This window comes from Convolutriloba macropyga, chromosome 13 (assembly GCF_964194025.1).
Source record: "Convolutriloba macropyga chromosome 13, txConMacr16.3, whole genome shotgun sequence".
Lineage (NCBI taxonomy): Eukaryota > Metazoa > Xenacoelomorpha > Acoela > Convolutidae > Convolutriloba > Convolutriloba macropyga.
Window position 1 is genome coordinate 37,078,333 of NC_134480.1, and position 13,041 is coordinate 37,091,373.

General features: G+C 31.6%; 1 protein-coding gene across 1 annotated transcript in view; it reads left to right on the top strand.

The window, feature by feature from the left end:
• LOC142351710 (dynein axonemal heavy chain 3-like) overlaps nt 1-13,041 on the top strand; it is a 282,726-nt gene that overhangs the window by 171,247 nt on the left and 98,438 nt on the right. Inside the window, exons 57-59 of the mRNA XM_075403853.1 lie at nt 5,548-5,674; nt 6,545-6,763; nt 11,129-11,287. Of these exons, the coding sequence (XP_075259968.1) occupies nt 5,548-5,674; nt 6,545-6,763; nt 11,129-11,287 (505 nt within the window). The remainder of the gene's footprint in view (nt 1-5,547; nt 5,675-6,544; nt 6,764-11,128; nt 11,288-13,041) is intronic.

A 13,041-nucleotide genomic window follows, 5' to 3' on the forward strand; every position in this document is an offset into this window, starting at 1 on the left:
CAATGCACAATCAATAATTTTAAAACCCTTAAGGAAAAAGACCCTGGTTTTAACGGCTTCCACAGTACTTTCTCGAAGAATTTATTTGAGCTTTTTTAATTTTGTCTTTAACTGTCTTTTTTACTTTGTCTTTTTAGTCGTATGAAATTTCCCGTACACTGGGAAATTTCCACACGGGGAATTTCCCGTTTCGCTGGTTTTTCATTTTTATGTATTTGCTCAGTTTTCATGTTTTTGTATACTTGTCACATTATCACGTAATTGACAGTTCGTATATCACATTATTGGCGTACAAAAGAAGGCAAAATTGGTAATATTAAATTTTTTAAAGATACAGATTAGGGTTCCTTACGGCTTCGCTACTTCCTTCTCGAAACATTTGATTGAATTTTTTAATTTTGTCTTTAACTGTCGTTTTTACTTTATCTTTTCAGTCGTATGAAATTTTCTGTGTAATAACAGGTTTCATTAGCTTTTCAAGGAAGTATAGATGATCCGATTATCTGATTTTATTAGATTGCTGATGGCTTTCATGACTTTGAAAACAATTGCTTTCCAAAATATAAAAAAAAAACTTTTTAACTTCGCAATTTTGTTCTTCTTATTGTCTATTTGTTACCTAGTCTCGTTAATTACGGGCCAAATATGACATTATTGTTGCCAAGGGACGGTGTCAGAAGGGATTGTTGTCACAAAATCTGATGTTTTTAAAGAATTCGTTATGAATTTGATGGCTTCGACACGGGTGTTTCTAAAAAAAGTATAATAATTTTGGATTTTTTTCATATTTGACGTTCTTTTTGTAGACGTAAGTTATATTCGGGATAACTGCAGGATTAAAAGGCCTCCTTTGGAAGAATAAACGAAAATATTTAATTTTTTCATTTCGTAATTAATGGCTTTTATGACTTTGGAAATAATTTTTCTCAGAAAAAAAATAAGTAATATTTAATTTTGCATTTTTTTTCTTTTTTATCTACTTGTTACCTAGTTTTAAAAATGAGAGGTCGCATAATACATTATGGCTGTTCGAAGAAGGTGCAATCAAGCATATTTTAAGGTCCAAAGCATCGCTTTAAGGCTTCAAGAGTGTTTTCTGGCAAGTTTTAATTGTTTTTTTATTTTTTGTCTATATGTTGTTCTTTTTTGACCGCATAGAAAATTGAATACCGAGAGTTCTTAATTCCCTTCTATAGAAGCATTGTTACTGTTAACCAAACGGATATTTTAGTTGATTTCTAATGGTTTTCCTTACCTTGAAAGCGAGTTTTTCAAATGGACTTTTTTTGTTTTTTATTGTCTAATTGTTACCAAGCCTTATTATGGACTCGTTCCATATCATTTTTGGTGAATTACAAGTTTTTTTATTAAATTCAGTTTTATTTTCCACTATTATGTCTTTGTTATTAAGTTTGTTTTTTGAAACTTTTTAAAACGGACATAAAGTTCTTGTAAACCATTTTTTTGTTGTTGTTTGGTTTGGTTGTTCGTCTTGATTTGCTGTCTTGATATTGGCATATCTCATCTATTTAATGCATTATTTTTTATTCCACTGAGTTATTTGGAGGCTATCTTTTTGTTCATACACCAATTTTTTTCGGAAAAAACTTGAATTTTGTGGTTTTTCGACCTGTTCCTCATTTGGTAGACAATTATGCCTGGAATTGGTAGACAATTTTGGTAGACAATTATTCTTGGAAACTTTTTGAAAATTTTTGCGCTGCTGGGGTTCATTTTTTGACATCTCCTTATTTCATTGTTTAATTCAAATCGATTTTTTTTTTCAACTTTAAACTTGTTGAAATTTGCAATCAGTGAGGTTTTTGTTCCATACATCTAAAAGGAGCTATGATTGTAACATTTGAGGGTCAGAGTTCTTAATTTTTTCTTAGATGATGATGTCTGTTTGTAATTAAATCTATTGTGCTCCAATATAAGCTCCAACGTTTAATTAGGTTAACAAGCATAATGTGTTGATGAAGCCTATTTTTTTCCAATTTGGTGGCTAAAAACTTTACTTGTTTCACAATTACTAATTGGATATCTAAAAGAAAGTGTGATGTAGCACTCGATTCTTGTTTATCCGATTGCTGATATTTGTATATTTATCTATATGAAGAACTTAATTATTGTTATCATCGATTCTTTTTTTACTCTTGAAACTACCCAAAAAAATTATCAAACGTTTGAAATTTATTGATTGAAATATTGATCACAACTTTGGCTTATCTTGAGATTTTGAAATTTTGAAAGTTTTAATATCTGACAACGATATCAAGGTAATAGTAACTACCCTTGTTTGGCATATTGGGAAACAAATAAAGAATAGGAGCAATTTTGTCCTTTGAAAAGGCATTTCTCAGCTTTATATTCCGATTGCTGAAGTCCGCAGGTTTATATTCCTTGAAACGACTTCTTAACTGTATTCTTCAAACTTTTTTCCGATTAAAAGTTTTTTTCCGACCGTTCTTGATGGGGAGGAACTGTATACTCAAATTGGTTTTTTTTGTTCAGACAATTTTCGCCGATCGATATGTTCATCGTAGAGAGTTGAGACTGGTATCATTAGAAAGCTCGTGCAGCGTCGAATATGAAACTGAACAGATTTCTTTATTTTCGTTTTTTACAGGGAGTTATCGAGGGTTAAACTTCTGAGAAAAGTAGAGTGAATTCTTTTAATTTTATTCATATTTTCCGGAATTTTTGCCTAAATTCTTGTCAATTTTGCTAAAATTTGTTACACTTTTTTGAGAATTGTGTTGTTGATTTTAATTTTAAAGAAAAAAAAGATTTGTTTAATATTTTGAATTAATTTTTTTGTCAAAAAATTGGGCTAAATATTTCAAAATTCAGCTTTTTTCATCAAAAACAGCACGAAATAAGCTTCTTCAGTACGCTTTGATTAAATCTGCCGGAAATACACCCCTAAACAACATTAATACAACCTTTGCATAAACTCATAAGTAGCTGTTACTACATCAGCTTCTGTTGAGAGTGCTCTATTATAAAAACTTTGCCGTTTTTTGCTAACTTTACTCGTTGATTATCAAAAAAGCAGAAATTTATTTCTGAGTTTTTAACTAACAAAATATCTAAATCTATAACATTCGAAAAATTGAGTGTTCCTAAGGGACGGTTTGCATTGGTAGGGCTAGTTTTGGACCAATTTTGGACAGTTAGGATCCAAAAAGTATTTGGATTGTAATCAGTCGGTCTTTTTTTGAAAAAAAAATTGATCTTTTTTATAATAATTAAAGAACAGAACATACCAAATCAAACCTCAGGAGTGATCAGTCTAATTGGCTTCCTAAGCAACTTTAAGCTAATGCTTGTGGTTTTTTACTTGAAAGCTTATGGTCATTTAAAAATAATTGCTTTTTGAAAAAATAATTGTTTATTAAACTTTTCCTATATTTTTTAGTGTAGCTTAGTCTAGCTTAGTGTACTTTTAGCTTAATGCCAGCAAAGAAAGAACGCTTATTCTGGCTTTGATACTATTAGATTTCAGATTTTTTATTTTTAGATATTTGCTAGTTTTTCACGTTTTCTAGTTTTGTCACATTATCATACTGTAGACAATTCTCATATCACATTATTGGCGTTCAAAATCAGGCAAAATTGAGCATATCAAAATCCTGAAAGATATAGATTATCGTTTTAAGGGCTTCGACACTTCTTTCTTGAAGAATTTAATTGAATTTTTTAATTTTGTCTCTAACTGCCATTTTTTTGTCGTTTTAGTCGTATCAACTTTCTTGTTTAATGACAGGTTTCATTGGCTTTTCATGGAAAAATAGATGAGCCGATATTCTGATATTAGTAAAGAGCAATTGCTTTCATGACTGTGAAAAAAATTGTTTCCCACAATCAAATATTTTATCTTCGCAATTTTGCTCTTTTTATGGTCTTTTCTTACCTAGTCTCGTTAATTACAGATCAAATACGACAATATTGGTGTCAATGGAAGGTGTCAAAAAGGATTGGTGGTACGAAATCTCATGTTTTTAGAAAATTCGTTATGACCTTACTGGCTTCGACATCGGTTTTTCACAAAAAAAAATTAATTTGAATTTTGTCATATTTGACGTTCTTTTTTTAGACGCAAGACATATTCAGGATAAATGCAGGTCTTAAGGGCTTCCTTTGGAATAATAAACATACAATTTTATATAATTCATTTTCTAATTTTTGGTTTTCATGACATTGGAATTAATTTTGTTTCGAAAAAAAATCAAAATATTAGTTACTTTTGCTATTTTTTCTTTTTTGTCTACTTGTTACCTATTCTAATTATTGAAGCCCACATACTACATTATTGGTGTTTGAAGAAGGCGCAATCAAACATATTTACAAAAATCGAAACATTTATGGCTTCGACAGCGTTTTCTGGCAAATTTTTATTGAATTTTTGTTTATTGTCTTTTTGTTGTTCTTTTTAGCCGCATAAGAAATTGAATACAAACAGGCCTTAATGCTTTTCTTTAGAAGCATTGGTAATCGTAATTTTTTGGGATATTTTAGTTGATTTCTAATGGTTTTCATTACTTTGAAATTAATTGTTTTTTTGTTGTTGCTTTGATGTTATTTGTTTTATTAAAAGCAAGCGAACTTTACTGTTTTTGTTCTTTTTGTTCAATGGATACGAAACCTTTTTATGGACTGGTCCAATATCTTTTCTGGTAATTTATCAGCTAGTTTTTTAGCTTCCGTTTTATCTGACGGTATCTTGACTTTGTTATTAAGTTTTGTATTTAAAACGGACATAGAGTTTTTGGTGTAATTAATGTTCGATGTTGTTCGATGTTGCTGTTCGTCTTAACTGGCTTTCTCAGTATTGGCATGTGGCATCAATCCAGTGCATCATTTTTTAATCCACTAAGTTATTTGCTTTGGAGGCTATCTTTTCATTCATACACTATTTTTTTTGGATTTTTTGCGATTCCCAAAAATAATTTTTGGGTTTTTCTATCTGTTCCTCATTTGGTAGACAATTATGCCAAAATTGTGGATGAGCGGGGTTGGAACTTTATGTGCAATCGCACATTACAGAGCCTCCTTGTTTTATGTAAAATTAATTGTTTTTTTGAGAGAAATAATAATTTGAACTCTATTCCAATTTGTGTTTAGTAATAAATATTTCTATAATGCGTAAAGATATGCAATATATTAACTGATCAGTACCGAATGAAAACCAGAAATTTATATTTATTTTTGGTTTAAAGATAATTGAGTTTTCGCCCACTGCGTTTTTGTTTAAAAGAAAAGACCGCAGAAAAGGAAAGTTGAAAAAATATTTAAAATACTATTTATATAAAGTTGCAGGGTTCCCCTGGTTCCCCATTTTGAAGAAAATTTGTATCTCAGAAGCTGATATCAGACTTTTATCTCTGGAGCACTGTGAGAGAGGTTCATTCGGGCCAAATTGAACCAAAACTAATAAGCTTCAAGTGCTATTAAGTAGTTGCTAGTATTGCCAAAAAGCATCAATTTTTGCCAAGACAACATAGAGCTGATTTTGTTCTGCCTTAACTGACCTTTGTTCAACAGGTACAAGGAAGTACTGCACAGATACAACTACGTCACACCCACTTCTTACTTACAGCTGATCAAAACATTCAAACGACTACTCGGCAAAAAGCGACTGGAAATTTTGACACTCAAGAATCGATACCAGGTAGACAATTTTCGAACCTTTTTCAAATATTAGCAAATGGTGGTTTTTCTGACCGACAGAATGTATAACTGTTGAAAAATTCATACTAACTCAAACAACTAGAAATTTTGGAGGCCCAGAGTAAATTAAAGCCATCTGTTATTTAATAATTTTGCACTTATACGATGAACTTTATGATTACCCAGCTTGTGGTATATCAAGCTAACAAAGTTGCTACTTCATCAAAGCTTGGGTGCAACGGTAGCATGCCTGGTCGCGCTTGTGGAGATAGTAGGTTCGAGTCCTCTAAGCGCTAATTCCTTAGCAGTATATGGAGTTAGCTAACACCACAGTTGAGTTGTTACAGCTTCTTATGATTACCAATTGGCAGGTCGCTATTACAATGATGTTTGAACATACTTAATCGGACAATATAAAGCCATGTTTGCTTGTGATCGTTTTATTTGAAGTCCCATGAGACTTTTCATTGTGTAGTCGGCTAAAAAGTGGCTCTCAAAATGGCAGGTTGGGTATATTGGCATTATGGGTAAATTGTCCTGACACTATTTCATTTATTGCAAAGCCAATAACAGCGCAAAAATACTACTAATCTATGAAAACAAGAAATTGTTCAGGGTATTATTTTAAGCTGAACATATTCAGCTATTATTGGACCAATTAAACCATTTTTGCGTTTGTGAGCTGATGTCTATCGCACATAACCCTTAGTTGACTTTGGCTCATCTCTTGAGAAAGATCCGTAAATTTGGCATCCACACGCATCTAGTGTCATAATGCCGATTTTTGCCACTAAATGTTGTTGAATTTAGTTGGGACCGTGTTCAATGAACCCGGAAAAGGAACAGAAGCATTTTTTTTGAAATATTTGAGGTCGGATTGGAAAAACTGGAATTCGCGGAGACACAAGTAGCGATTATGAGTGAGGAACTGAAAGACTTGCAGCCACAGCTGATCCAGACAAGCAAAGAGACGGATGACTTGATGACTGTGATTCAGAGAGACACTGAAGAGATGGAGAAGGTGAAGAATGTGGTGGAGGAGGATGAGGAGGTGGCTAACAAGGCGGCTGCTGAGTCACAGAGCATCAAGGTCAGTATCTCTTTCTCTGAATAATTCAGAATGGTTGGTCTCAATATCCGTTTAGAAGAGCCGTTCCGTTCCGATATTAGTCCCCCACCCGCAGAACAATTGAGAAGTTCTTGAAAAGCTGATTCAATCACTGAAGGGAATTATGACAAAATTGACGCTCGAAATTTTTAAAATTTTTCAATTTCGTCTGTCATTTCACGCTTCATAGCCACTGCCATAGAACCATAGATTTACAATAGATATTTTCATGATCTATTCGATATCACGAAATTGCCAATAAAAGCCGTGATCAACGTATCGCAGATTCAGCATCTTTTTAACGGTACGGTGTAACATAGTACAAAATGTTGCTCTAAATATTTTTGAATTTTTCATTTCATAATCTTTCAACCAAAAGTACTATTTATTAAGAAAAGTGCTAACTGGTCAGATAAATTGCAGTTGTGACCACTAATTTTTTTTTGTAGAATTCAAGATTTAGAAGATTTACTCAACTGATGACAAACAGTTTAAGGGACGCTTTCAACTTTCTTAAATTTTTGATCTGTGAAAAAGGTTGAACTTGTTTCCATTAACAAGACGCTAACACTCCTCTCTCATTTTGCCAACTTTAGAACGCTCTGTACATCTGTTTAAATCAAAAAATTTTTACGTTCAATTTTTCCATTACAAACGATCGCTGCAAATTGATTTAAATTAGTTTAAAAAAACATATTTTTCTGTTCCTTGTTATTTTTATCATTTTGTCAGAGGCTTTACAGCTTTAAAAAAGACAAGGAGTTTGCACATGAAGTTCCGACCCAAGCTGATCTACATTTTTGACTTAATTGTCAACAAAATGAAGTAATAACCAAAAAAAGACGTTTGAGTTTTAAAAAATCGTTTCACATCCAAACTACTAATTGAGCTACATAATGCCACGCCTCATAACAGAGCTTGCGAGATGTGCCTTTAAAAAGACCACGAGAAAAAACAAACAAAATTGGCTAAACTAAAAATTTAATGGCAAAAACTCAATATCTAAATGTAAAAGCACCATAGTAAACAATGTCAAATTGCAATCACATAAAACCTCGACTGCACAATATTTCTTTTACCTTTACTATACAATAGATTGGACTTTTCCGTAATGAGACTAGGTAGCAAGTAAAAAGAAAAAAAAATGAGGCGAAATTCAAATTTCTATCAACATTTTTTAAACCAAATAATTTCAAACGTCTTAAAAATCATTAGCTTTCAACAAAATAATTCTCAATAAACTCATTAAAAGTCATTATGAAACTGATAGGACCTGTCTTTGGTTAGACTAAGCTATAGAAACGAACTAAAAATGCGGCAAAGCTCAGGAAATTACAAACAATCTGCGAAAACACAAATGATTGAAGTCATTAAAATCATTTGCTGTTATCTATTTATTTTTTTATTTCAATTGTATTCAATAGTAATTTAGCTAAAATTATACCGAAAGATTTATTATGTTAACTTGACTGCAAAATAATTGGGCTCTGTTTTAACGCGAATGTGGTAACAGAGAAAAAAACACAAATATTGATCGCACACAAAACAGTTATGAAAACGCATGTTGTCCCACAAACAAAACATCTGTTACAAAATAATATCAAAAAAAATAATTTTTGAGTTATAAGAAGCTTGATGGGACCTATCAAAGATGAGAACAAATTAAAAGTAAACGAAAAGAACAACAAAAACTATACCAAAAAACTATACAGATAACAAAGAAAGAAGAAATAAAAAATTCATTTGAAAACAATTAATAACATTAGCTTTAAGACTATTCCCTATGAACTGACTGCATAGAGTAATATCATTCATTCAATCAATCCTCAATTAGAATCTTATGAGACCTCACAGCATTTTACGACTTCATAAAGAAAAAAACAGCAAACTCTAAATAAAATGAGACAAAAGTCTTGAAGCCATTAAAAAACGAACTTTTGAGCACATACGTTTCTATGTTCAATTATTTTTTTGACAACATTAAAATTCTTTTTTCTTTAACTAAAGACTTCTAAATATCAACAAATTTGATTAACTATTTTAAAACCACAAAATCTTTGAGAAAACCCGTAGTATCAGCGACATTAATTTCAATAGCTTTCAACGGAAGTCAGCAAATACTCTACGTTATGACTAGATGAGAATAGAATGCTGTTTGTTGTTGACCTGTCTTCAATAAGAAATCAATATAATTTTTATGAATTTGATTACAATAACAAATACAGGTGAAAACCAAAAATGCATTAGAAAAGTGCGAGAAGAAAGTGGCGAAGCCATTTAATCCACAAGCTTTTCTCCGAAAACTTTATCTATGATTCTTTCAACATTTTCTCTGAGCCAATGTTAACCATCAATTTTAGGATAATGTGATGAGATTTCCAAAGGAAAGAAAATTATGAAAGAAATATTCAAAAAATTTAAAGTTATATATGAAAACTGGTCGCATCGACGTCATAGTTTGTTACTGTGCTCAAAACGTTCTTTTATTGGCGGCCTCAACACGTTCTTTTATTGTTTTCGTAGATTACTGGTAATTCAAAATAGGTGGTTGCATTTAATCTAAATGGGTTGCATTTGATTTGTCTCCAATACTTAAATTTTACTTGAGCAAATCAGTATGGAACTTTGGCTGGATTTTCATTCTAACAGTAAGTTGAAGAACTAATGTTTAATTTTCTTTTTATAAAATTGAATGTTGTCTATTCTTATGTGTTTTGATTCCTTGCTGCAATTTTTGTGTTTTGTGTGATAAAGCTCCTCAAAAATTATCTTTTTTTAAAATAAATATTCTGATTTAATGTTCTGTATTTTTTTTATTTTTATTTGGATTTAGGTGTTACTACGAGGGTTGAACTTAGTCAAACCAATTGTATAGATTTCACTCGGTCCTTTAACTAACAACAACAAACAGGGCTGACATTTCCCATTTTAGGACTTGAATGCTACGATTAGCAAAAGAATAAAATGAACAGTGTTCTTTTTAACTTTCCAGGAAATAATTTGCAATTGTCATCCTGGTTGCAGAACTTTACATTTACATGGGGTTATTTGATAGCGTGCTCTGAAAAAAAAAACGATCAGATAAATATGGGCACACACTTAGAGTAAATGAAGTTGATCTGAGTTTAGAAAAAACATTCTTTTTTTCGAAAGAGGTTGTAAAATTTAATGCCAACTTTGCGTTTTGTTTAGTAATACAGTTTTTTAATTGTGTTTCACACAGAAGTGCGATGACAGGATGGTAATAGTTTGTTACTGTGATCAGCACCTTCTTTTATTGGCGGCCTTATTTTGAACACCTTTATGTCTTTTTTTAAGTTGTATAAATTTTTCGTGGTTTTAAAAATTGCCTTTTGTCGGAGAAGTAGCAAAAATTTTAACTCCGGGTAATGTCTGACCTTTTTTGACCTCATTATATGATTAAGTTTTCGATTTTTTTGAATTAAATTTATATCAATATTGGAAGCTCTTATAATGTTTCTTATCGTTATAAGGGTTGTAAATGTAACGAGTGTGTTTGTTTATAGTTGTGCTGCAAAATTCCTTGAATATTTTTTTCGACTGCTCTCCGGCAACTTTGGTGGCAACTAACATAATTCAATTGTTGTTTTTATATGGTTCCTTTTTTTTCTTTTTGATTAACTTCTCTTCGACAGACTCTTTTTAGGCTGAACTCCTTAAACCTCGCTTGATTTAAAGTGCATTGACGCAATTTATTATGCAAAAGAAGGTTTGTGTGCTTACCTCCACACATATCGAAAATTGAAGTTCATGTTCTATTTTACGACGTTGTTCGTTTCTATTTAATATCATTGAATTGTTATTCTTTTTAGGCGAAAGTGGTCAGAATATGAATTATCCTTCAATTATAGAAGCACAACAGCAGATCTAAGTCACAATGAACTGTTTTGATTAAATTATCTGCGTTATGTCTTAAGTTTTCTTCTCACACAAACTTCTAAATAGTCTTGTTCATTTAATAGAAACATTCTGGCTGAGATCCAAGTGTTCAAAACGCTTAATTCGTCTTAATCTTGATTTGCAAAAATCCGAATCATAGATTTTCGCTTTAATTACTAAAAATTGAATAAGTTGGGGAAACTTTTTCCCCAAAATTGGGTTGAATTAGTATTTGAAGTCTGAGAATCAAGCTGTAATTTGCCATTTTTAATATCTGAAACTTCATGTCAAAAAGAGATTTTAATAAGATAAATTTCGACCTGTAAAATTATATTTTCGCCATGATGTTCATAACAAGAATTGAGTTTTCTCAAAATAAGTAAAGTTGGTTGACCAATGTTGAGTTGCTGTATTCCCTTTTTATTTTGCTCTCTGTCATTTGTGTAGGACGAGTGTGAGGAGCAGTTGAACATAGCCCTCCCGGCTCTCAATGCGGCAGTGGCAGCCCTCAACACCCTCAAGGAACAGGACATCTCACTCGTCAAGACCATGGCTAACCCCCCACAGGGAATCAAACTGGTCTTAGAGGCTATATGCATAATGAAGGTAATTGCAAAATTCTTCAGCCAAAAGTGGATAAGATCTCCGTGCTTACTTTAAACACCAAAAACACTCAATGGTATACTTGAATTTGTTGCTAATATAAGTCTTTTAGGAGTGCATTTACTCCAATGCGATGAATTGGTTTCTAACTAAAAGTATTAATATGATATTCTATTGATATTTGTCTTGTTTTGATCATCAACAATTTTAATTGAAAGAACAGTTCTAAGTGTATGATTGAGATGCCTCGGACCGTATTACAGATCATAAATTAATTGTTTAAGTTTTTTTCGGAAACATTTTTGAACAATGTGAACTTGAGTAGAACAAAAAGTTCTCGGAGACAAAAAATCATTAACGTGACCGATGGTTCAGAGCTTAATGTGAGCTCGTATCTCGTATGATTGTGCGTGTAGCACACTAGACTTGTTCGAGCAGCGAGTACTAAGTTGACTACCAATGAAAAAAGCAAATTCAAGGTCGAATTGGTTCTTGTGGTAGAATTGAGTAGAAATATTACAGCATAAAGAAGGAAACCAGTCTGATTGATTTATTCATAAGCTGTTTGAAACAGAAAAATTGAAACCGAAATGCAAACTAGAACTATGCTTCTATCACCAAACCAGTAATGCTATATATTCTCAAACTACAAAACCAGACTGATCAATAAATGGAATTTGCTGCTGAAGTTAGTTCAGAAAAATTGAAAAAAATGTTTACTTTTGACAACTATTCAACTTTTCACAACAATTTTTGTCAGTAAATATTGTGATATCAAAGTGCCACTGACAAGGCGTCATCGTAGAAATCACTTCACTTTCTTTTGAGATCGTTTTTCATAGCAAAAGAAAGATGAAAGATTGACATGATCACCACGGGATATAAAACAAACAAGAGCTTGGAAGCCTAACAAAATTGGGTGTTTAATACGAGATTTCAGTCAATTTCAAAGCATACACTGCTTTTGGAAACGCAATACGTGAGCCGTTGATTACTTGTTATTGTTTCAGGTTTTATCAGTCACCTTAGTTTTTGTAAGTTTACTCTGACTTATTGAAATAAGATTTAACTTCTTAACTTTGTAGTTCCCATTTTTTTTTCAGAGTAACGAAATTCTGATGTACGTGAAATATTGTACGAAGTAAACTGTCGGCTTTGCTTTCTTTATCTTTATGAAGCCTAGGCTAATTTAAAGTTAGTGTTATCGAAGTCATTTGAGAAACAAGATTTGTATAATAGATTTGTATAATATAATATAATATGATTTGTATAATAAGATGAGATTTGTTTAATAAAATAAGATTTGTTAAAAAATAAGATTTGTATATTATTTTAACTCGATTGATGGTCGAATTAACTAAAATTACGCTTGCTATCAGCCTAAATTTGAAATTCCTTGGTTAGCCAAAGCATATAGCCAGCTAGGACAAAGTTTTCAAGTTTTGGTTCAATGTTTACCAAATCAACTGCTGGCCAATGGTTTGAGTTTTTGTTTAATTGAGTTAAATCAAATCGTTGATGTCACCAAAGTTGAACTGTTGTTTATGGAGAGGTTGGATTGTGGATTGTTGCAGGAGTAATAGAAGTGTTTTGAGTATGTTGAAAAACTGAATTTTTTTAAATGAGAGAATAACAAAATAAATTAAATAGTAGACTTTAGAGAATTAAAGAACAAATCTGATTGATATATCAAGACGGTGATTTGATTTGAGTTTGTGAGAAGAAAAAAAAGACTCCATTTTTTGTCGTATATAAAC